The 23,710-nt window shown below is 39.2% G+C and overlaps 1 protein-coding gene across 2 annotated transcripts; it reads right to left on the bottom strand.

Annotated features, from left to right (window-relative positions):
- LOC109232981 lies at window positions 1,769-5,254 on the bottom strand. 2 transcript variants are annotated; one of them, XR_002069019.1, is made up of 3 exons: window positions 4,784-5,254; window positions 2,631-2,770; window positions 1,769-2,478 (listed from the first exon to the last, which is right to left on the bottom strand). XR_002069019.1 is itself a non-coding variant. In XM_019398692.1 (2 exons), the coding sequence occupies exon 1, from the start codon at window positions 5,012-5,014 to the stop codon at window positions 4,805-4,807; it is 210 nt and encodes a 69-aa protein (XP_019254237.1). In that variant the 5' UTR covers window positions 5,015-5,254; the 3' UTR covers window positions 1,769-2,478; window positions 4,784-4,804. The 2 variants fall into 2 exon arrangements, 1 of the variants encoding a protein (XP_019254237.1); XM_019398692.1 differs by lacking the exon at window positions 2,631-2,770.

The raw sequence follows: 23,710 nt of genomic DNA, 5'->3' as shown, positions 1-23,710 counted from the left end.
GCTAACATAAGTAGAAGTGTAACCATAGTACTGAAAACATATTCACACAATTTAGACCAGTAATCAAACCAAAGTCTCTCAATCCAAAATTCAATTTTTCACCCTTCAAGAGGACTGAAAAAAGGATTCATTAGACTTAGCCAATTCATACTTCATGAGAAGATGAATTGCTTGGTTTTGCATGCAAATGGAAGGGAGAGAAAAAAAGTAACCAAAGCAAGTGTTTTTGAAAAGATTTAAAGCATTTGGAGAGAGTAACGCTTTTATTTGGCTTGGAATGCTAGGATCACACAATGTGTGGAATCTAATCACCCCATAATCCACATTATGTGGTGCAAAGTAATGGCCATTCTGCAGAAAATAATAAATTATTTAACATTAGTAGACTGCATAAAAAAGAAGCAGTAATCTACATATGGAATTTTAGGGGAATCTACACATGAAAACATTATCTCCAAACATGAAGGAAGAAAAAGGTAACCACAGCTCTATAACTACAAAAATATAACAGTTAGTTCAAGTAACTCACAAAATATAGATTAATTGTAGTTAGTATGAAGGTAAATGTAGCAGCATACAAAAAGTGAAAAAATATACCTTAACCCGCACTTATCTACAATTTACCCAAATGACTACAAAACAACTACAAAATAACTACAATTATGAACTGTCTGAAAATCACAATTACAACTAATCTACAAAATTGAGACAACTAATCTACAAAATTAAGACAATTATACAATTTACCAAAACCACTTGAACCACAGTATTTTACAACAAAGTCACACTAAAAAACTGGAAAGGAAAATAATTAATGTTTACCTTCAGCAAAATCTTTTTCTCAACCAATTTTGGTACTTTTTTGGAGGGTTTCTTCTTTTTTGGTTTTGATGAAGCAGGAGAGACCTTGGGTTTTTTAACATATGGAATTTTAGGGGAATCTTCAACAAAATCGTCATCTTCACACAACTCTTTCCCCTTTCGTTTTAGTTGTTTCGCGACTGGTTTAGCACCTCCACCAGCATCAACATCGTGCAATAGCTTGGTTCTCATCTCCCCACGGATTTGTCTAGGAGATGAAATGTTAGTAGTAGGTTCACTTGCATGTGTAGATTTTGCTTTTTTTGGTGGTGATTTTGGTGTTAAAATACCCAAATCAAAAGATGGGATATCAGTTAATATAGATTTTGAAGGTTTTTTTTTGGGAGTGTTGATGTTTTTCATGATTTGGGAGAAAGATTACTTCAACTTGAATCAGATGGAACTTCAAATTGGGATTTTGTGAAATTAAATGGACAAAAAAATGTAGAATCGTGGGTCTGTAGAGGACAACTGATGGTAAACGTGAGGTAGTAAAGGTAAAACGTGGGGGTGTGGGGGGGTGGGAGGAGAGAGAGGCGGGTAAAGGTAAATGTGAGAATATACACTCCTAAATTGACGCCTAATATAAATGAAGCATTAATTATACCCCTAATTTAAATTATGGTATATAAATGATAATTTGGTATGCTGAAATGTAATTAACACAAACCTTAAACATTAAGGGTAATAAGGTTTCATATATGGTATAGGAAGGTAAAAATCCCTAAAATAATTACATAGGCCTTGACCTTTTAGTAGGAAAACTAGGTTGTACTACTTCTTCTATCTTGCAAATTTCAGCCGTCAACTTTCTTTATTGGAGCACAAAGCTCCATCGTTACTGGAGCACAAAGCTCCATCAATATTTGAAACAGAGAAATCTTTGTTTCTCTTCTTTCTATTGTTATTCTGCCGCTTTCATAGAGAAACTCTAGTTTCTCCTTTTTCTTTCCTCCCCCCCCCCTTTTTTTTTTTTAATTTATAAAACAGCACCGTTCTTTGAGTCTTTGACAGTGCTCATAGCAGTGGCGCGGTGGTTTAGAGGCGGCTGTTTATGGCGACTAGGGGTTACAGATCGATAAGCACAAAAAAAAACATTTTTTTTTAAATTATACAATCAATCAGTACTGATTGGGCAAAAAAATATCAGATCACAAAAAAAGTAGACTGTTTTAAAACTCAGTAGTTTCAAATCAGTGTAGGAAATTATCGTCAATTACATGCAGAATATTAATAAAGTATTCATAGATCTAAATTCAACTTACGTGAATATTTTCTTCAATTCTAGATGATTTCTATTTGAAAAAAAATGTCATTCAAAAGTTGAATGGATTAACCACTTCCAATTGCACAGAAAGTTCAAAATAAATAAACACATAGTTCCAGATTCACGTAGAAAAGAATTAGAACTATTCAATCAATTTTTCGGACCGGAAAACCAGCCTATGGCTCTGATACCAATGAAAGAACACGTTAACCTAAACACATTAGATAGCGTGTAAATCGTAAAACGATAACTTACTTGTTCTTCGTAAAGCGGAAGCGAAAACGAATTGAACCGTGGCTGGAATCACTGGTCGACGGTGGTTGTCACGGTGTGTTGGAGCAACCCCAACCCTAACCGAAATTGAGAGAGATGAGAATAGAAAAATACTGCAGAGCCTATTTAATGTACACACTAAGTGTACTTTTATAGGGAATATCAGGATTAACTAATAACCCTATTGGGCCTTAGAGCACCCCTTATGGGTGGACCCAATATTTCCTACCGTATGAAACACATTGTCTCCACCAACGCACTCACTGGGGATGCTGGCCGATAATGCATTCACGTTCAATATGCAGGACTGTAACAGATTGTATGCACCAACATTTCTATACCTTTGTACTAATGTTTCTGCTGGCAACCCTGGCAAATAATAATTGAACTGTCATTTTACTGTACTTCCCAAAGAAGTGGCGGCAAGAAATCTGGTTAGGAGCAGTCAAATATTGACAATATGTGACTGTTGTATTGAATTTCTGAGTTGGACACCAGAAGAAAGTGACCAAATCAAAGAATAGAAGCTTTTATCTTTTGACAAGAGAGTGAAGTTTGGTCACCTCAAAATCAGCAGCAACAAAGATTGTAAATACTTTCTTTGTTATTCAAGAATGCACTAAGAAGATCCTTTAAATCCCTTCATCAAGTACTAGAATCTAGCTGATGTGAATTCCCAAAGCGTTGGTTAGATATATCATCTAAACACTGCTATAGTGTAGTTCGTAATTTCAATAGTTGCAATAAGCAGTAGGTCCTTAACATTGGTTAGACATCAGATATGCGTTAACCTTTGGGAGGATGGCACCCCCACCAGCACTCCCAACACAATAACAATATGAGCTGCACACTTATGCCCAATACTGCGGTACATAACTCGCCAAGAGAAGAGCATTTGATCAGCTAAGATACATGAAACAGAGTAGATAGGGCACAATTAAATCATTTCTGCAGACAGCAACTCATTTACTGGTTAATGGAAATATCACTACAACTCCGCCTATGTTCAGATCACACGCATAGCTGGTCACAATGCTGGATAAAAAAGGGAGCGCGGAGCCAAAGGTACTGGGGCAAATAGAATAAATAGCATGCAGTTGTCTCATGGCAAATAGAATAAATAGCATGCAGTTGTCTCATGGCAAACCCCATGGGAAGGGCCTCAAGGGAGACTAGCTGCTAGTACTCAGACATAACATGCTTTATAAGAAAATAAAAGCGAAGTTAGTAGTCATTGCAGGTTTCACTACTTTTCTTCAAACCATTCTCAGCTTGTCTTCATTTCATCCTCAAGAAAGAACATAGATATGGAAATGGTCGATTCACCAGAGAAATCGTTAAACCCCGTTTCCTAGTCTTAGTATGACAGTTGAAACTATAACAAGAGATGTCACTGATAGGTCTGAGCTAACTCTAGAACTCAAACTAGCCTGCATTTTGGATGGAATAACATGGAAAAGGGGACAGTCATTCCCAATCTCTATTTAGGCAATAGCAGGATTCTAGGCGTATGTGGTAAAATTGAAGATCCGAAAGAAGGAAAAGAGAAAAGCGAATAGCAAAGCACGAGGGGAAATACCCAAAATGGCTTGATCATTGAACAAGATGAAGCATCAGTTAAGGCAAACAATATTAAGCAATAAGCAGTGATGATCAATCAACTACTCTTCAATCTCAAATTAGTTGGACCAGCTATGCGAATCCTTCTTTTCCAGTTCAGGAAATCCACTAAAATTATGCTTGGCAAATCTCACATAGATAGAGGTAATATCAAGCAGTGACAACAATGAAAATAGAAATCAACTAGGAAAATAACCTATGGCTATAAAATTATAAGTACATTGACCACAAGTCATTCTCTTTCGTATATAGTCTAATGTTTCAGACACAGGAACTAAATGTAAAACTTATTTCACTATTTCAATTTTAACGTGAAATATTATTTGCAAACAAATACTCTTTTTCAACCTCAACCTCAAATACTCTCTACTTCTTTTTCCAACTTCAACCAAATATTGTCCAAACACTAAGAACATTGTATATACTAGTACCAGATAATTTTCCACAATGTGAATTTTTTCGAAATCAATCTCTCAAATTCTTTCATTGATTTACTCCCTTGATGGGATTAGGGGACGAATAGTAATTCGATTTTTCATCATCGTACTTGAAGCACAATCATTATTCCAAAGAGCGAAGAAAAATTTGCAGATTCTAACGATCGTGTACAATGATGAACTTAAGAAAAGTAGTGCATAATGCTTTGAAGTATTTGACTAATTAAGGTAAAGGGGAAAAAACCCAACAGTTCACCCAATTGATACAATCTGGTAGCAATTCGGAAATGTAAGATCCAATTGAAGAGAGTTTGTTACAACTTACAACAAGTGAAGGCAAAATAATTTAGCCGGTGTAGACATGGACGCCAATGGCAAGGAGGAAGATAGTGATGAGGCCAAAATAAATAATGGTATGGACCAAAATGGAAGCGCCGCTAGTTTGCATGTTCCCAAATTCAATCACTTTTCCACGGCCGGGAAGCTGGAATAATAGGCCCGGAGTTAACAGCACAAACAGCACCACTGCTATCAACACTGGGCCCCAGTCCGCCATTGCTCCTCACACAATTAACTTGTCGGTTTGAGCAGATGAAAGAAATGTGAAAGTGAGACCGACTGATGACAGCCAAAGATCCAGAAAAAGTGGCCAAAAAGTCCAAAAGTGACAGATCTCAATTTTTTTAAATACTTTTTATTGCTTCGTAGGTGGGAAAGGGAGAAATGGAAAATACTAGTATTGATATTATGGTAATGAATGAAGCTTCAACTCTTCACTTCTATTGTGGAAGGCACGTGACTTATCAAGTAAACTTAGGCCTCAATTCCAAGGGACATGGGCAGTCCATTGAATTGAAATGAGAATAATGGGAGATTATAATTTAGACCCAAACAAGGATAAAAAGGTTGAGGTAAGATGTAGTGTATTTGGTGGATTTATTAAGATGACAAAAATATTCACTAAAAATATTTATTCATATTCCATGTTGTACTAAATTTTATCGATATTATAGTTGTCATAAAATTATATATTAATTAATTATGATTAAGTGTTGTAGGTAAATGCTTATAACGGCGGTTAAATACCGCCATTATTACAATATTTTTTTGTAGTGTGATTCAGAAATTGGGTTAGAAGCTTAAGCTTTTAATTTAAAAAAATTAAATACAATAGCTATTTTGAAAATTAATTTGGAATTGCATGTTGAATCTTGGCTTATTATTTTCGAGCTACAGCTTTGCAAAGTTATATATAGATCATCTAGTTGCAATGTATGTGTTTTGTGTATTTCTCTCAAATATAAATGGTAGTCTTCAAGATGTTCATCTAGATTTGCTGAAAGAGAAAACAACATAAAAAAATTTGTACTACAAGATTAAGAGCATCAAGCTTCTAAAAGCTACTGATTTTGAAAGCATTTGTTGAAATTTTAAAGAAATACATTTGAAGAGAAGAACTAAATCCTATTGTCCGAGCGGCGAGCGCCATGCCTCCAAGGGAAATGGTTATATCATTGTCTCTGCACGCACGGCGACCCTTCCATAAAGTAAGTAAGGTAATCGTTTTAGGCCCCATCTTTGTGGGGGTCCTATTTTTTATTATACCTAATAGACTATGTATAAGTTTAACAGAGACTTCTGTAAAGTGAAAAAGTTTGATTTCTTTCTAACAAATATAGAGAAGAAAAATTTGCAACTGCTATGATTTCTACCAAAGAAATTGCACTTGAAATGAATATCGAGCCCGAATTTCGTAAGAAGCGTGTGATATATAGAAAGTAACAATTTGATGCGAATGTTGATAATGAAATCTCAAAATCTTTGGAGTTGAATACTTATATATATAATAGACAAGGCTATTTTTCACTTCAAAATTGATTTGAACAATTCAAAGCATATGAAAATATTTTTGGTTTTCTATTTGACAGCAAAAACTAAGATCACTAGATGTTGAAAATTTGAAAAAATATTGCCTTAATCTTGAATGTTCCTTAAAGCATAATAATCCATTCGTTATTGGTTTAGATTTATTTTCGGTATTAAAAGTATTAAGGAAAATAGTACAATTAATACGTCATTTAACTTATATTATAAATAGTACAATTAAAAGTATTAAGGAAAATATTATAAATTACCGTATAATATAGTGTTATTAATTTAAATATATGAATTTGAGTATCTTATATATATATATATATATATATATATATATATATATATATATATATATATATATATATATATATATATATATGTATGTATGTATGTATGTATGTATGTATTTTAAATCCAATATTGTAATTGGCTTTTAATTTAATATAGCTATATATTACAACATGTAAATATATAAAAATTCAAAGTATATTATAATATTTATTATTACTATAAATTATTATTATTTTTAAATGTAGGCATATCATTTGTAAACTTACTTAAAAAAATACTTTTGTACTAATGTGCCTGTAAGTTTAATTGTGCGACTTGGACCGTATAGTCAAGACTCAAGATCAACCTTTAAAGACTCAGAATTAGATCTATTTTTGTTAGTAAATATCTAATGTACGTGTAGGAAAGAAGCTATATTAATTTACACTATTAAAATAAGGAATATATTTATGTAACCTAAATATAGGAGTTTCTTCATAATTAAAATAAGGAATATATTTTGAAATCCTAAATTTTAGGAAATTAACTTAAATTACAATTTTGCCCAATATAAAATTTATTTTTGAAGGGTAAAAAAGACGAACGACATTTCGTTAAGGGCATTCGTGCTTTTAATATAATATAGATAGATATAGATAGATATAGATAGATAGATTCATCTTTTAACATTAATTAACTATGAAATTGACCACATTAACCTTAATTTCTCATTATAAATATAACAAACTATTCCTACGCTCTTTACTCCAAGGGCAACTTTGGAAAGTAGAAGTTAATTCTTTTTTAATATCTGAAAAAATCAAATATTATGGATAATAAAAAAAGGATAAAAAAATTACTTAAAGTGGACCGGAGGGAATAAGATATTACACATAAAGCATCTTATTCCAGACATCTATAGAAATCAAACCAACCATGGAAGGTGTTAAACTCTGAATCCAAACTCAAAAAACAAAAAAGTGTACAACTTAAGATGCACAAAACGTAACAATTTTCAGCAGAGACAACCTAAATTAAAATGTCATATTGAGCAGAATTTCCCTCGCTTTTACAATGCTTGAGCAGATAAAGAAAAAAAAAATGAAAAGGCAGAAGTAGAACATTACAAGAACGGTACAAAATCCAATAAATCCCAGAATAACGGAACTATTAATTAACAATATCTTTCAAACAAAAGAGTGTACATGGGAAACCAGGAGCTAGCCAAAGCGAATGCGAATACGAAACGCCAAAATGAGGATGGTAAAGAAGACGAAGAAAAGTAGGGTGTGGAGGAGAATGGCTTTCCCATTCGTAGCGAAACTGCTGAATTCGACATGACGCTGATTCCCTGGCAGCTGAAATAAGAGTCCTGGCGAGAGAAGTACGAACAGAAGATAACCTATAATAATTGGTGCCCAATCTAACATTTTTCTTATTCTTGTTTTCCTTTAAGTTAATACAATCTCCTCCTTTATTTGCAGTTGCAGCGCAATGTAAAGAAGAATAGGTACTGTTTCCATTTACTCTCTGTTTGCAGTTACTTAAATTGTTTGGTCATGAAATTCCATGCTTGTTCTTCAAGAGAAGTATAAGCATGCATGCCAAAGTCTTAGGATGGAGGGCAAAGCATCTTACCTTTGTGATCTTTTGTTTGTGTAACACTGAATATATGCCACTAATTAGATGGCCTAAAAATACCATAAAGCTAGTATTGTTGTGCAAAAATTCCAAGACGATTGAATTTATAATTCACACTGCATCACTTAAAGGATTCAAATTTCTCACTAATACCTCCCTACCTCATATATTCACCTTTCACCGCCCAAAAACGAATAGAGAGGAAAAATGGAAACTAAAGGAATCTGACCTCTAAGTTATTTCATATACTCCTACAAGTAAATTATACTTAGAGCTGTCAAAACAGGTAGCCAGCCTAGCCTAGCCCGGGCCTCACAGGCCATAGAATTTGATGGGCTAGGACGGGCCGACCCTACTTTGAGAAGGGCCTTAAGACAGCTAGCCCAACTCAACCCTAAGCGAGTCGCGTGTAGGCCGAACAAACCCTTCATCTTTTTAAGTTTTTATTTTTTGGAAGATTTCTTTTTTCAATTTATATTTAAACCTAAAATTCTGTAAATTTGTTAACATTTTTAATTATATGATACGTAAGTAAGCAAAAATTGAAAAAGCATAAATTTATGCAGATTACCGAGGACATGACCCTTGATAGGAGGGTGTGGACATGACCATTTATAAATTTATATTTTCTTTATATTAATTTGTTTAGTTTCTTTTACGCTGTTGTAAAGTAGTTGATCGATTGATATGGTACAAAATTTATAAAATAACCGGCCGAACCAAACCTAACCGAACCATTAACACCCCTAGTCACTGGTCATCAAGAATTCTCACAAAGAGGATGAACTCCCTTTTTTCATTGCCTAATAATCTTCTATATATAAGATTGAATCTATGTTCTATTATGATGAAAAGGATGTTCTTTTTTATTATGTGTTTGCCCTGATTTTCTTATCGTATTTAATTTTCCTATTTCTTGAAGGAAGAACAATATATTTACCGTAATTAATTTTTCCCTTTTCTAGAATAAAATTATAAATTTTTCATATTTGGCTAGTCCTTTTTTGTGGAGGAAAATATTTTGGACTTCTATAAATTGATGATCATTCCTTCTTGTTTAGTAACATCCGCAATGTAATCCTAAGAGATTTGAGAGTCTTGTTTAAGAGGAGAACTTTTTAGACAAGTTCTCTCAATATTCTGTACTCTTTGTTATATAATGAATTGTTCATCTTTATTTACGGATGTAGGTCAATTAATCAAACCACGTTAAATGCTTGTGTCTCTTTTGGTATTTTTTTGTCTTTTATTGTCTGATTTATCGTCGTTGAAGGTATGCTTTATCAGTTTTCGCATGATAATTTTTTATTCTGATCCTAACAAGTTGAGCGAGGTTGAAGGCAAGTTTAATCATTAATGCAAGTTCAATTGTAGCCGCAACCTATTTGATGGCGATGGAGATTTTAGTTTGAGAAAATTGACAGTTTGTAGACATAAATTTTGTGCTGGAGAGTTAGAGATGGGACTCGTTGAAGATTATGAGAAGATTCTTAGGTGTTTGCCCTGATTTTCTTATCTCTTGAAGGAAAAGCAATATATTTACCATAATTGTTTTTCTTCTTTTTCTAGAAGAAAATTATAAATATTTCATATTTGACTAGTCCTTTTTCGTGGAGGAAAAGATTTTGAACTTCTATAAATTGAGGATCATTTCTTCTTTTTTAGTAGAGTCCACGATGTAGCCCTAACAAGTTTGAGAATCTTGTTTAGGGGAAGAATTTTTTAGACAAGTGTTAAACTGCCATTTGTATATGCCCCTTTGTGAGGTCGTTTTCTCGATACTCTATACTCTATTTTGTTTAGTGGATTGCTTATCTACGCATGTGGATGTTAGTCAATTGACCGAACCACGTTAAATGTTTATGTCTCTTTTGATGTCTGATTTATTGTCGTTGAAGGCATGATTTGTTAGCTTCCGCATGACACCTTATTATTTCGATCATAACACTTTTCAACACTCGTAGTGGTGTTTATATGGGTTAGTACTAGAGTTTTAGGATGATGGCTAACTAATAGGTTAAATTAGCATCCTTTATGAGTGGACCCGAATTCCGTTTTATCTAATTCACTTATAAGATTAAATAGTTTGTAAGTGTATTCATTTCCTCTGCAATTTTTCAGCACTACTGAAAATGATTGTTTAAGTACTATGTTTCCTAGACAAGTCAATTCGTGTAATTAACTTTCCTAGTAATAAACGTTGTTTCTTTCTTACCGAAAGAAACAAAAACTTACAATATAAGAAAACGCTCATGGAGTATGTTCTTCTTTTGGACACCATTAACTACCACAAAGGCAATCAAAATGAAGTGCGCCATGGATAGCCTTTGTTTAGACTCTAAAAAGCTTCAATTCTTTACAAAGCATAGAAGCATGCTTCGTGACAATGCTGCGTAATTTGATTAAATATGGATGTTCGGAGCTTAACCACAAAAGCTAGCTCAAAAGATGAATATGATATAATGATAAAAAATGAACCTTGAATTTAACTCAATCTCAAAAGTTAAGAATATCGAATACTATATTGTTTACCCTTAAAATAGGATAACAATTAAACTTAAATGTGGTTTTAAGGATAAGTGATTTCACCTAATACCAATTGATAAATGTAAATATTAGTAATAGAAATTATCAACAGGATAACGCAAACCAGTGTTTGAACTAAATTCAACCCTCGAGCTTGAATACCCTCGAACTGATTTGTGCAGGAACAGTTAAAATATAATAAGCTGATGAACAAGAATATGAACTAAAGAAAAGGCGTTATATTGCTTTTATATCTCAGAGTGTAAGATGTCTATAAAATGATAGGAACCCTCTTTATATAGTAGAGGAATCCTATCTATGGTATAATTCTAATTACGGAAGTAAATCTCATGATTAGCCTAAACAACCACCCTTGATTTGATCTATTCCGGGATTTCCGCCACGATCTTCGACCGGTCACGGATATCTCGCTTTTCTATTATTGCGCTTTGCTCGAAGTTTGTCTTATTCAGTCTCGATCGCTACTGGCCTCGATCCTCGAACTCGGTACCTTGTCTTCGTGCTCTGGTGTAATCCACTACAAGGCCGACTTTCGATGCAACTCCCTGGTCTCGATCAAATAGTAAAATCGGGTAGGCCCGGTTTTAACCGTATACAGATAGTCCCCTCGTTTTTTGGAGTGTAATGAGAAGAAACGAATTGAGCCTTCGACTTTGTACCTTGACCTGTCATGATGTCATCCTCGTGACGTAAGCGACGAAAGTGGCTGAAACGTCTCGTGGGTACAATTCCCAAAGTCATTAATGAGCGTCAGTTGGTGGTTGGCCACCAGTGCCTTTGAACCGTCGCCGCGAATCCCTTAAATAGGCCCCTTCTCTCATTGATTCAATCTTTACTTTCACTTTCTTCTAATCTCTTAAGCTTTTCACATCTCTTAAGCTCTTCCTTTCTTCAAAATCTCTAGGGTTTGCTGCTAATTCCCTTTCAAAAACCAAGTCTTGTCATCTCTTTCTTTCTTTAAACTCACACAAAAATGGCAAAAACATCAAAAACTGTTCCTCAAAAGGAAAATGCTTCTTCATCGCGGCCAGACGGTGATAAAACATCGGTGGAACCGTGCCCTGAGGAGTGTGTTCCCGGGGGGTGTGAACTTACTTCCGACTTCAAAGTCGAGAAAACTCCGTTGGTCCCTAGTCGGTGCGAGCCAATGTTGAGATATATATGCTCGATAACTGAGGGTGACCTTGAGCAGGTGAAGAAAGACTGTCATTGGGAAGATAAAGAAGTGGTGATTCCGGCCCCCGAAGAAGACATCACTACCCATGTGGAAGGGTTTCTAAGTGTTTACACTTACCCTTTCACGTTGGGCCCTCTCGATCCCGTCATCATCGATTTTTACCATCAATACCAAATAACCCTAGGTCAAATCCATCCTTCTTTTTGGCGGATTGTTATTCTGCTCCAATTCTTTGCGAGCAAACTCGAGGGGATGTCTTTCACCCTCGACCATCTCATCAGGTTGTACAGTCCCCGTCTCTATCGAGATGGGTTAATAAGACTTCATCGTCGGGCTACCAAGGTGATGTTCTCGAGCATAGATGAGGACAAGGATCGAGGATGGATGGGCCGGTTTGTTCGAGTGAAGACTTCCGACCTAATCCCGGCCAAGAAGATGCCATTTCCCGAGAAATGGAATATGAAGCGTAAGTGCAATCCCACCTATGGCTTCCGTTTATTGTTTTGTTTCCTTTGCTTCTTCTCATCGACATCCCTTTCTATGATGCATCGGTCTCTTGGATGCCCGATGAAATTCCTAACCTCGAAAGCTGGGTTCGGAACCCGGCTTCAACCTCTTCGTATGCTGAGCGCTCATGGCGTGATTTGGCGAAGGGCCGATGGGAGGCTAAAAATCATGGTAAGCACCTTTTCACATATTTGATAATTTTTGCTGAATTGTTTCTTTTCATACTCACTTGATTTCCTTTCGTACAGGCCTCGGAGAAAATGCTGTCATGAGGTCCCCGTCCGGGGAGGAAGGGGTTTCGCCCCCGGCCCCAAAACCGGTGAAGGATAAAAAGAGGAAAAGGGTCTCGACCTCTGAGGACCCAAAGCCCAAGAAAAGTAAGGCTCGTAAGCCGAGGAAAGTCATCGTCGTCCTTCCTACGGAGGTAGTTCAGCGGCTAAGAGATGAAGAAGAAGAAAAAAATGAGGATGACGGCTCCGAGCTGGTGGCCCGAGTAAAGAGGAACAACGAGGCTCCAAAGGCCTCTGATCGGTGAGGGTTGGATAAATTCACCCTCGAACCGAGGGGGTCTTGGAAGAGGACCCGGGCAAAGTCCCCAAGTTATTGGAGACTGAAGATGCCTCACGCCGGGATGAGCAGTCGGCAGGTATGTCCGACGGGGCCGGCTCCGAGGCCCTTCGAAATGAAGAGAATGCCCCAAGTGATTCACTTAGGGAAATAGAAATCGGAGACTACCTGCCGCTTCCTTCATTCTCGATAAGGGAAGTTCGGTAGGCTCAGGCCATGAAGGCGCCCTCGGAGGGGAGGACCTTTTCTAAAGTTGTTTTGCCGGGGTCGACGATGTCGCTGGATTGAATGACTTGGACGTGCCAAGGAGGAGCATGGGCGAATCTTCCTCGAGTTTCAAATTCACCAGCCAATTTCCAGCCCCCATTGTTGATCCCGAGTGCAAACGGACCATCATTATTACGGTCCCAGAGGATACACGAGTTTTTGCCACCCCCGTAGGGGTGGCCAGTTACCTTCAAGGTGTCACGACCCCAACCCCGGTCGTGATGGCGCCCAACACACTGCTAGGCAAGCCCGACCAATTTAACAACCTTAACCCTTTTTATGCAGTTCATGATTCAATTAACACAAATAATTACTAAGTCATAATACTGAAACTCTGAAATATAGTTAAAACATGCGAAAAATCCAAGTAGAAATACTACTACTACACAGCCCGAAGAATCCGGTGTCACAGGTCTGAGCCTCTAATACACGGGTGTCAACCTACTACATATTGTTCTAAAGAAATGCGGAAATAAAGCAAATAGGTTAGATGGGAAGATCAGGACTGTGGACGTCATGCAGCTACCTTAATGTTCCCAGATATGATGCTCGGCAGAGAAATCCTCACTCAGCCTCAGTGGTTGCACCTAGATCTGCACTCAAGGTGCAGGGAGTAATGTGAGTACTTCCAACCCAGAGAGTAATAAACATAAATAAGGGTTGAGAGTAAGAAATCCTGGATAGGCACAATGTAAGCTATAATTACAGCAGTTTAATCCAGATAATATCAACTCAATAAACCAATGAAAACAATGATGCTGCAACAGATAAGTAAATGAATGACAATCAATTAAGAAATGCAACAAATAGTACGGTACACTCTAGTACCCGCTGCGGCGTGCAGCCCGCTCCATTTATTTATCGTCGACGACGCTCACTGGGGGTGTGCAGACTCCGGGAGGGCCCCCTTACGGCCCAAGCGCAATATCAAGCCATCTCGTGGCATCCATTAGGCCCTAAGCCTCATATCAATATCAATATAATACTGTTGCGGCGCGCAACCCGATCCCATACTCAGTCCAGAATCATATAAGCCCCTCGGATCAAAATCTCACCGTTCAACTGGAATTCGCCAAAATACTAACTTCGCCAATTCAAGCCTAATTCTACACCGGACCTCCAAAATCACTTCCGATCACACTCCTAAGTCACAAATCATCCCCCGAAGCTAACCAAATCGTCGGAATCCACATCCGAGCCCTCTAACTCATAGGTCAACATCCGGTTGACTTTTCCAAAACAAGCCCTCCTTAAAGAGACTAAGTGTCTCATTTCCTTCCAAAAATCAACCCAATTTAACTCGTTCACACAAGACATTGATAATGAAGCATAACGAAGCAGGAAATGGAGCGGTTCTCATGAGACGACGGGTCTGGTCATCATATCCTCCCCAACTTAAACAAACGCTCGTCCTCGAGCGTACCCAGAGTTGTCCTAGAAGCCAACCAATAGCTGAATGACCTTACCAAGCATATACCCGGGGTGATCCCACGTCACCCTATCTCGCATAGGTCCGATAACACAACATAGCTGAAATTTCACAATCCATCTAGTCCATAAACAATAGAACCACATTGCACTTTCCGAAATCATACACAAGATCAGAACCTCACATCTATACTCAGAATAAGCCCGAACCAGCTGTAATAACCCATACCTGCAACCTCAGGTGCAATCATATGATATACTACATAACCCAAACACTCGAAACGATAACTTTTATTCACAGCACTTGCCTACAACACCCGAATACTGGTAGAAAACCTCTTATCAACTAAGGTCTTATTCCAACACTTTCATATACTGCCAACGATAAATGAAACTCGCAATAAACCGTAACCATTTCTCAGATCAACCACTCATGAAGCCACTTCCCTTTTGACTAATACCACAGCAGATTCCAAGCCGAACCTCGATATTATCCTTCCAACAAGCTGAAATCAAATCCGTTCGTATTTGTTAGTGACCCCAACGATCACCTCGAATCCAACACACCACTCTGGCGATATGACACCTCAATACAGGCCTAAGCCACAACTTGCATAATACGCACTCCAATAAGAAACGGTCTGAACATACTCAAATCATGAAAAATGACTCAAACGAAAGAGCTGTACCTCAAGCTCATCAGTACCATCACAACACAAGGCTGAGACCCCGTCTCACATCATAGAAATAGAACACCTGAATCTACCCCGAAAGGTCATATCTCCACGTGGCCTCGCTACAATGCGCGATCCTATCCAAACACTGTTACACATGAAACACCTCAAGTCACTATGCTCAAAATCGACAGCCACGCACAATTTGATGTCTGGAACCAAAGCAATTCATTACACCCACGGTGAAACAAATAACATACGCCACGCAACCCGATAGGTCATAACCAATACTCCATTTACCGAGCAACACCCAATTACTCTTCCCGCTCGACTTTCACTATGAATCCCCAATAGAACCGCACCACATGTGCCCATAACCAACAAATCATAACGTCTCACAACACCGAAAAGCAACTCATAGCTCTCCTCAGATTACTAACAAGCTCAATAATGATCGAATCAACCTATCCCTCAACAATACAATTCGGGGCCAACCAAGCCCACTCAAGCTAAACACGTATCCACATCGGCCTACCAACGAACTCATTACCAAGAAAGCCTGAAGCTGCTCCTTCCACTACTATAACTCCTGCCGGAGCCGTACGATACGGTGCCCGGCACCAAATCAATATCAAAATCCACAACCTCGCCCGACGACATGCCCGTCCATAAGAAACGCATCCGAAAAGTCCCTTAACACCGGAACAGAACTAATGGTAGAAACCTCTGCACTGACATCCATCACGAAGGCCCAATTAAGAAAAGCAATCCTTCCCAGCCATCCGCTGGGTCTTTGAAATATAAACCACTCTGCAAGAACATAATCCAATGCACCTCGCCACTCAACCCGTGGCATTTCCGGCATAGCCCGTAGCACAATAGTTCAGAATCACCTAACACTAAGACAACCAGTCTGAATTTCAACATCACATCCAAAATCTAACATACCAGCAAATAAAGATCCACTCGAGTCTCCAAATCCCGATTGCCGCTAAACGGTGCCGAATACACACGATCCACAACCACGACATAGCCTGTACATGAGAACTCCCAGTCTCCAACTCCATATAGCACACGAATCATCATACATGATCCCAATTTTGCCGTCCGAACGCATACCACACTTTAAATACCCCATCACTCCACGATAGATACTTTAAAATTTCCTGTGCTACCAAGCAAACCCGAATACCACCAGTTGATCCAACAAGAAAATGCTGCAATACTACCGAAGTATCATCAGTTTAATCACATTACCCTTTTTCTAAGACACATACTCTCGTCAAATCGCTTCCAATTAGCAGCACCATTTCCTTGATTATCTGAGGCTACCCGTTGCCTAAGAGTTTTATGAACTTCTTTTCAGAACTGAACTGAAACCTCGTACATGCAAATCTCGATCCTCCACAACATACCGCATATACCATACCATCCAAGGATAGCAGGAAAACTTTTATCTCCCTTCCGAGCCACAGACATCTACGTACTCAACTAGTCAAGAACTTTCATTGATCCCATCTAGAAGAAAAATCATTACACATTCCATGTCTATCATATTCGTAGAAAATGCACCTCTTCAACCACGGTAGAAATCAACAAGAACTCTCTCAATTTCGTTTGCATAAATTAAACTGCCAGGACGGAATCCTTCTAACTCGACCATGCTAAGCAAGCCATCAAAACCCAAGAGCATTGCTGCAAAATACTTGTAAGGGCTCATTACCTCGAACACATACGAAGAATTAATCATATCCTTACCATACCGATTCGGTCTACTATCAAGCTATTCCATCTATCTAATTTCCCTTCTGATTCATCATCAACTTGATATTCCCCCTTGCTGTAGCACCACAGTTCCTCAACCCAGGCTCACTACACGAGACTCAAGCACAAGACCACACTGTCTAAGACCCATAAGCCACTGAATCCTCTCTCAAATATTCCCAAAAACACCACATTCCAAAATACTTTACTCTGAAGAACTTCTTGCGAATCTAAATCTGTTACCTTTACTTCCCATATACTAATACATAGAATCCCATAATTAACATAAAAATACCACAAGTCTTGACCTTTTCCAATGAAAACACAGTCTCTAACCACATACACAACCTTAAGACACTTGATTGTTACATGTAGAATCTTGAACACATTAAAACCATTCTCGAGAGTCATTTACTTCTTATTCAAACTGCAATTCACCTGATCAAACGAACATAACCACCCCTGCCTCATTAGCACTCTGACACCGCAGGATATGACCTCATCCCAATACAAACAAACATCTTCCTGCTCCATGCACCGAGTATTCTTTACCAACAACAGCTTAAGACATCCTGTGATTCTCACACATCTACGAGGCACCATAACCTTTGTCAAAATTTTGCTTCACTCGTGCCATCCTCGGCTCAATTTCCGCAACCAGAACTGATTCGCCAGTATGCCTCAAACCGGAACCAACATAGCACATAACCGTACAATTAGCTAATCAATAGCAAACTCCCCAACTTGGCTCGAAGCCATAGATCAAAACACTCCCAACAACTCATAACGCACATACTCCATTGCTGCCTTAATACCATAGTGAGATTAAACTCAATCCTTCATAAGCTTGTGGAAACACAAATCATCTAGAATTTTTTTTTGTTGTAAATCTCGCATTCACTCACACAACAGTTAAGCCCACTCTCTAGGCGATCCAATTTAGATGTCAACACATTTCTTCACTTGTAAATGAGATCTTTTAATAGATAACATAAAGATCACACAACTTTAGAACACTCCGCTGGAGATGACCCACCTGCTTTGCCTCCAACTACCATTTTTGTATACCCTCCACCATCTTAAACTGTACGTAGTCGCTTAGTCTTCCTGAGTCTGAACTCATACCGCAACATAAACTCACAGAGATTACATCTCGCCCCTCGATCGGGGAATCACAAGCCATCAAGGCACATCTGATACTGAGCGTTCACGCGCGCGTACGAACACGTGGAAGGAATTTCAAGAGTTTCTTTTCATGCTGAATCAAGGATGCACGATAAGAATTCAAGAATGTGAAGTTTTCCTAAAGGTTCTGCAGCCTCTCGAGGATAAGTACAGACATCTCCGTACCGATCCACGAGAATCTACTAAACCGGCTCATGACTCGCGAGACCAAGTAACCTAGGCTCTGATACCAACTTGTCACGACCCCAACCCCGGTCGTGATGGCGCCCAACACACTACTAGGCAAGCCCGACCAATTTAACAACCTTAACCCTTTTTATGCAGTTGATGATTCAATTAACACAAATAATTACTAAGTCATAATACTAAAACTCTAAAATATAGTTAAAACATGCGAAAAACCCAAGTAGAAATACTACTACTACACGGCCCGAAGAATCCGGGGTCATAAGTCTGAGCCTCTAATACACGGGTGTCAACCTACTACATATTGCTCTAAAGAAATGCGGAAATAAAGCAAATAGGTTAGATGGGAAGATCAGGACTGCGGACGTCAAGCAGCTACCTTGATGTTCCCAGATATGATGCTCGGCAGAGAAATCCTCACTCAGCCTAAGTGGTTGCACCTAGATCTGCACACAAGGTGCAGGGATAATGTGAGTACTTCCAACCCAGAGAGTAATAAACATAAATAAGGGTTGAGAGTAAGAAATCCTGGATAGGCACAATGTAAGCTATAATTACAGCAGTTTAATCCAGATAATATCAACTCAATAAACCAATGAAAACAATGATGCTGCAACAGATAAGTAAATGAATGACAATCAATTAAGAAATGCAACAAATAGTATGGTACTCTCTAGTACCCGCTGCGGCGTGCAATCCGCTCCATTTATTTATCGTCGACGACGCTCACTGGGGGTGTGCAGACTCCAGGAGGGCCCCCTTACGGCCCAAGCGCAATATCAAGCCATCTTGTGGCATCCATTAGGCCCTAAGCCTCATATCAATATCAATATAATACTGTTGCGGCGCGCAGCCCGATCCCATACTCAGTCCAAAATCATATAAGCCCCTCGGATCAAAATCTCACCTATCAACCGGAATTCGCCAAAATACTAACTTCGCCAATTCAAGCCTAATTCTACACCGGACCTCCAAAATCACTTCCGATCACACTCCTAAGTCACAAATCATCCCCCGAAGCTAACCGAATCGTCGGAATCCACATCCGAGCCCTCTAACTCATAGGTCAACATCCGGTTGACTTTTCCAAAATAAGCCCTCCTTAAAGAGACTAAGTGTCTCATTTCCTTCCAAAAATCAACCCAATTCAACTTGTTCACACAAGACACTGATAATGAAGCATAACAAAGCAGGAAATGGGGGAAACGGAGCGGTTCTCATGAGACGACGGGTCGGGTCGTCACACAAGGTCTGGTCACTGAGGAAGATCAAGCTCTGATGGACGAGGTGCGAGCACCATGTCTCTTCAATGAGGGCCAACAAGCTTTGAATCATTAAGACCTAACTTTCTTTGTTAACGCCGGTCTTCATACTTGTGTTTTTCTCTCCTAGCCTAATTCTTTCCCTTCTATTTGTATAGGCCTCGGTACTTCATCAGGGTTTTTTTTTTAAGTCTCGAAGAGAGTTGAGCCGATATGAGGCTACAAGGACTTACTAAGGAGAAAAATGCTCTCGAGCTTCTCGGTGAACAAAGAGAAAAAGAAATCAAAGGCCTCCGAGCTGAGTTGGCCGTGTCCCAGAAAGAACAAAGTGAATTGATAGAGCAGGTAAATAAAGTCTTAGATGCTTATGGCCTCGGTTTGGGAGTGATGGCTAATGATTCAATCTCACAGTTCCAGCGGCTGCATGAAATAATCGTGCAACTCCGAGGAGAGGTAGATGAGGTGAATGCGGAGACTTCAATATGGAAGCAAAAGATGGATCACCTTGCCTCAGGGAAAGAGGCAGCTCGAGCTCAGTTATCCTCAATCGAAAGCCAACTCCAAGGCATGAAAGAGAAGAGCTTGGAACAAGCCAAGAAAATTGAGGAGCTACAGGCTCGGTTAGACACGGATATTGCAGCAGTGAAATCTGAGGCTGAGACGACTAAGGATGATGCTGAGGCGATCGCGGTTGTCTACAGATCTGACGCCGAGGCCGCTCAAGCTCGAGCAAAAGAAGTTTCCGGTGCTGCTAAGGCTCGAGCATATTGGGTTACCGAACATGCCAAATGCCAGTATCGAAGATAGACTCTTGAGGAGATTCATGCTCGTGGCTTTAACCTTGATGTCTAGATCGAGAATGCGAAAGAGCTTGAGGCTGAAGCCAAAGCGTTGCTCTCTTCTGATGATGATGATTCTGGAAACGTGAGTGGATCCGAGAGTGGAGGAGATCCCGATGGCGAGGATGTAGCTCCCAAGGAAAATTAGGCACTTAGGCTTTTTCGATTTTGAACTTTTGTGTAGGATCCTAGTCGGTCCTTGTAAATATTTTCATATATAAAAGATCTCTCTTCTTTCTGACTTGTTTTTATTTCAGTTTCTGCCTTGTGCAAATTCTGTTTCGTCTATGTCTTGAAAACTTCATAAATAGGAGGTTTGGGAAATTTGATCGAAGTTGGACTAGTGTAGTCTTTATAATCGAGCGATGGCCCTTAGGTTTTAGTTGAGTGAGAATGACTTCTCGAACTAAAAAAATGGAACGGCCCTTAGGCTCTTGAATTAGGCCGCTATGGCCTCAAAAGAATGGCTCTTTTCCCTTTTCAGTTTCAAAAGTAAATCATATAAAAATGTGTTATGCCTTAGCATGAAATAGGGTTGTTCAAGAGTTCGAACAATCCGGTACTCCTTAAGTTTTTCGAGGGTTGATGTTATCGAAACTCTTTACAACTTTGCCGAGGGTAGCCCTTTTAACCGGTTTTATGAAGATATTAGAAGGCCTGTTTTATTACCGAATTCGGACGTCTCCGAGTCGTGTTGGTTTAGCCGTAGCCTTTGACTTGGGATTTACCTCTTGGGCTTGTTTCCTGATTACACTTCGAACTTGTTCGAAGTGTCATTCCCCGAGTGGGGTGGCAGTGGCCTATAAAAATAAGGGTTGCCTTTTTAAGGTCTTATGATCTCGAGATTTTAGTAGTTCGACTACATCAATTTTTCGGATGGCAGAACCCGAGTACGGGGTAAATTGTTGGAACTTCAGTTGTGATCGGCCCTTAAGCATGTTTCCTCAACAGACCAAAAGTAAGAAAATTGTAAAGTAAAATTTTCTCTAAGGCATGAAATATTTGGCAAGGAAAAATACTTCTTTCAATAGATTATATATGCATACATGTTTGCCTGTAGGGATCGAGTAATCTACATGGGCACGGTTCGTTTGACCGTTTGGCCCTTACAAAGTTTTACCTATCGAGACCCTGTTGACACAAAGTACCTTCCTTGTAACAAAGTTAACATCCGAGGGTGATGCCCCCCAGTATTCGAGGTTGATTGTAAAGAAGCCTCAGATACTGTTGAATTGCTCTAAGTTAGCACGAACAATGGTTGCCTCATTCAAAACCTCGCCGGAAAAACCCACTTGGGACAAAAACTGGTCTAAGGAAAAAAGAGTGCAACACGTGCTTTCAGACCTAAGGACTTTGTGATGAAGGATCCTTCGATATCTTCGATCGAACACCTGCAATTAATTAGTATAAAATATAAATGAAAATAGAGAATGTCGTACCTTAGCAGTAATATCGTTTGAGGAGTGATATGTTCCAATTGTTTGGTAATTGCTCACCGTCCATCGTGCCAAGTTTGTAGGTTCTTTTTCGACGATATCGAGGACCTGATACGGTCCCTCACAGTTCTAGCCAAGTATTCCTTCGTTTGGGTCTCGAGTATTAATGGTGACCTTTCTCATAACTAAGTCCCCGGTTTTAAAGTGTCGAAGATTGGCTCTCCGATTGTAATACCTCTCGATCCGCTATTTTTGTGTGGCCATTCGAACGAGGGCGGCTTCCCGTCTTTCATCTAGCAATTCGAGGCTCGTAACATAGCCTCATGGTTTGACTCTTCTGTTGCATACCGAAACCTAAAGCTAGGTTCCCCGATTCGACTGGGATCAAAGCTTCGGCACCGTAAACCAAAGAGAACGGTGTTGCCCCCGTACTGGATTTGGACGTTGTTCGATACGCCCAAAGGACTTTCGGGCAATATTTCTCTCAATTTTCCTTTAGCTTCATTCAATCATTTCTTCAGATTTTGGATGACGGTCTTGTTTGTCGATTCAGCCTGTTCGTTCCCACTGGGATGATACGGCGTTGATAGGATCCTTTTTATTTTGTGGTCTTCGAAAAACTTTGTTACTTTGCTGCCGACGAACTGCTTCCCATTGTCGCATACGATCTCGGCAGGCATTCCGAATCGGCATATAATGTGGTCCCAGATGAAGTTTATGACTTCTTTTTATCTGACTTTCTCGAAGCCTGCGCTTCAACTACTTAGAGAAATAGTTAGTCATAAATAAAATGAATTTAGCTTTACCTGGGGCCGATGGTAGAGGTTCGACGATATCCATCCCCCATTTCATGAACGGCCATGGGGATAAGACTGAGTGGAGTTGCTCCCCGAGCTGGTGGATCATTGGAGCACATTTGTCGCATTTTCGAACAAATTCTTTAGTGTCCTTTTCCATATCGACCCAATGGTAGCCTGCTCTGATGACTTTGTGAACTAATGACTCGACACCTGAATGATTTCTGCAAGTGCCCTAGTGAATTTCCCGTAGAACGTAATCAGTGTCTCCTGGTCCCAAACATATTGCTAATGGTCCATCGAACATTCTCCTATACAATGTTCCATCCTCGGCCAATGTGAACCGTACGGCCTTCCTGCGTAGAGTCCTTGACTCTTTAGGATCCGATGGCAGCTTCCCGTTCTTTAGGTATTCGACGTATTTATTCCTCCAATCCCAAGTTAGACTTGTGGAGTTTATTTCGGCGTGTCCTTCTTCAATTACTGACCTAGAAAGTTGTACGAGAGTCCCCGAGCTAAGTTCATTATCTTCGATCGACGACCCCAAATTTGCAAGGGCATCGGCCTCGCTATTTTGTTCTCGAGGTACATGCTGCAGGGTCCATTCTTTAAATCGATGTAAAGACACTTGTAGTTTGTCCAAGTACCTCTGTATTTGATCTTCTCGAACCTCGAAAGTTCTGTTGACTTGATTTACCACAAGTTGGGAGTCGCACTTGGCCTCGTTGATCTCCGCCCCCAATCTCTTAGCTAGTTCGAGACCTGCAATCATGGCCTCATACTCGTCCTCATTGTTAGTTAATTTCGAAGTTTTGATAGACTGTCTAATT

This window comes from Nicotiana attenuata, chromosome 10 (assembly GCF_001879085.1).
Source record: "Nicotiana attenuata strain UT chromosome 10, NIATTr2, whole genome shotgun sequence".
In the NCBI taxonomy this organism is placed as follows: domain Eukaryota; kingdom Viridiplantae; phylum Streptophyta; class Magnoliopsida; order Solanales; family Solanaceae; genus Nicotiana; species Nicotiana attenuata.
Note: the sequence above shows the minus strand (reverse complement) of the source record. Positions and strands in the feature narration are given on the sequence as shown.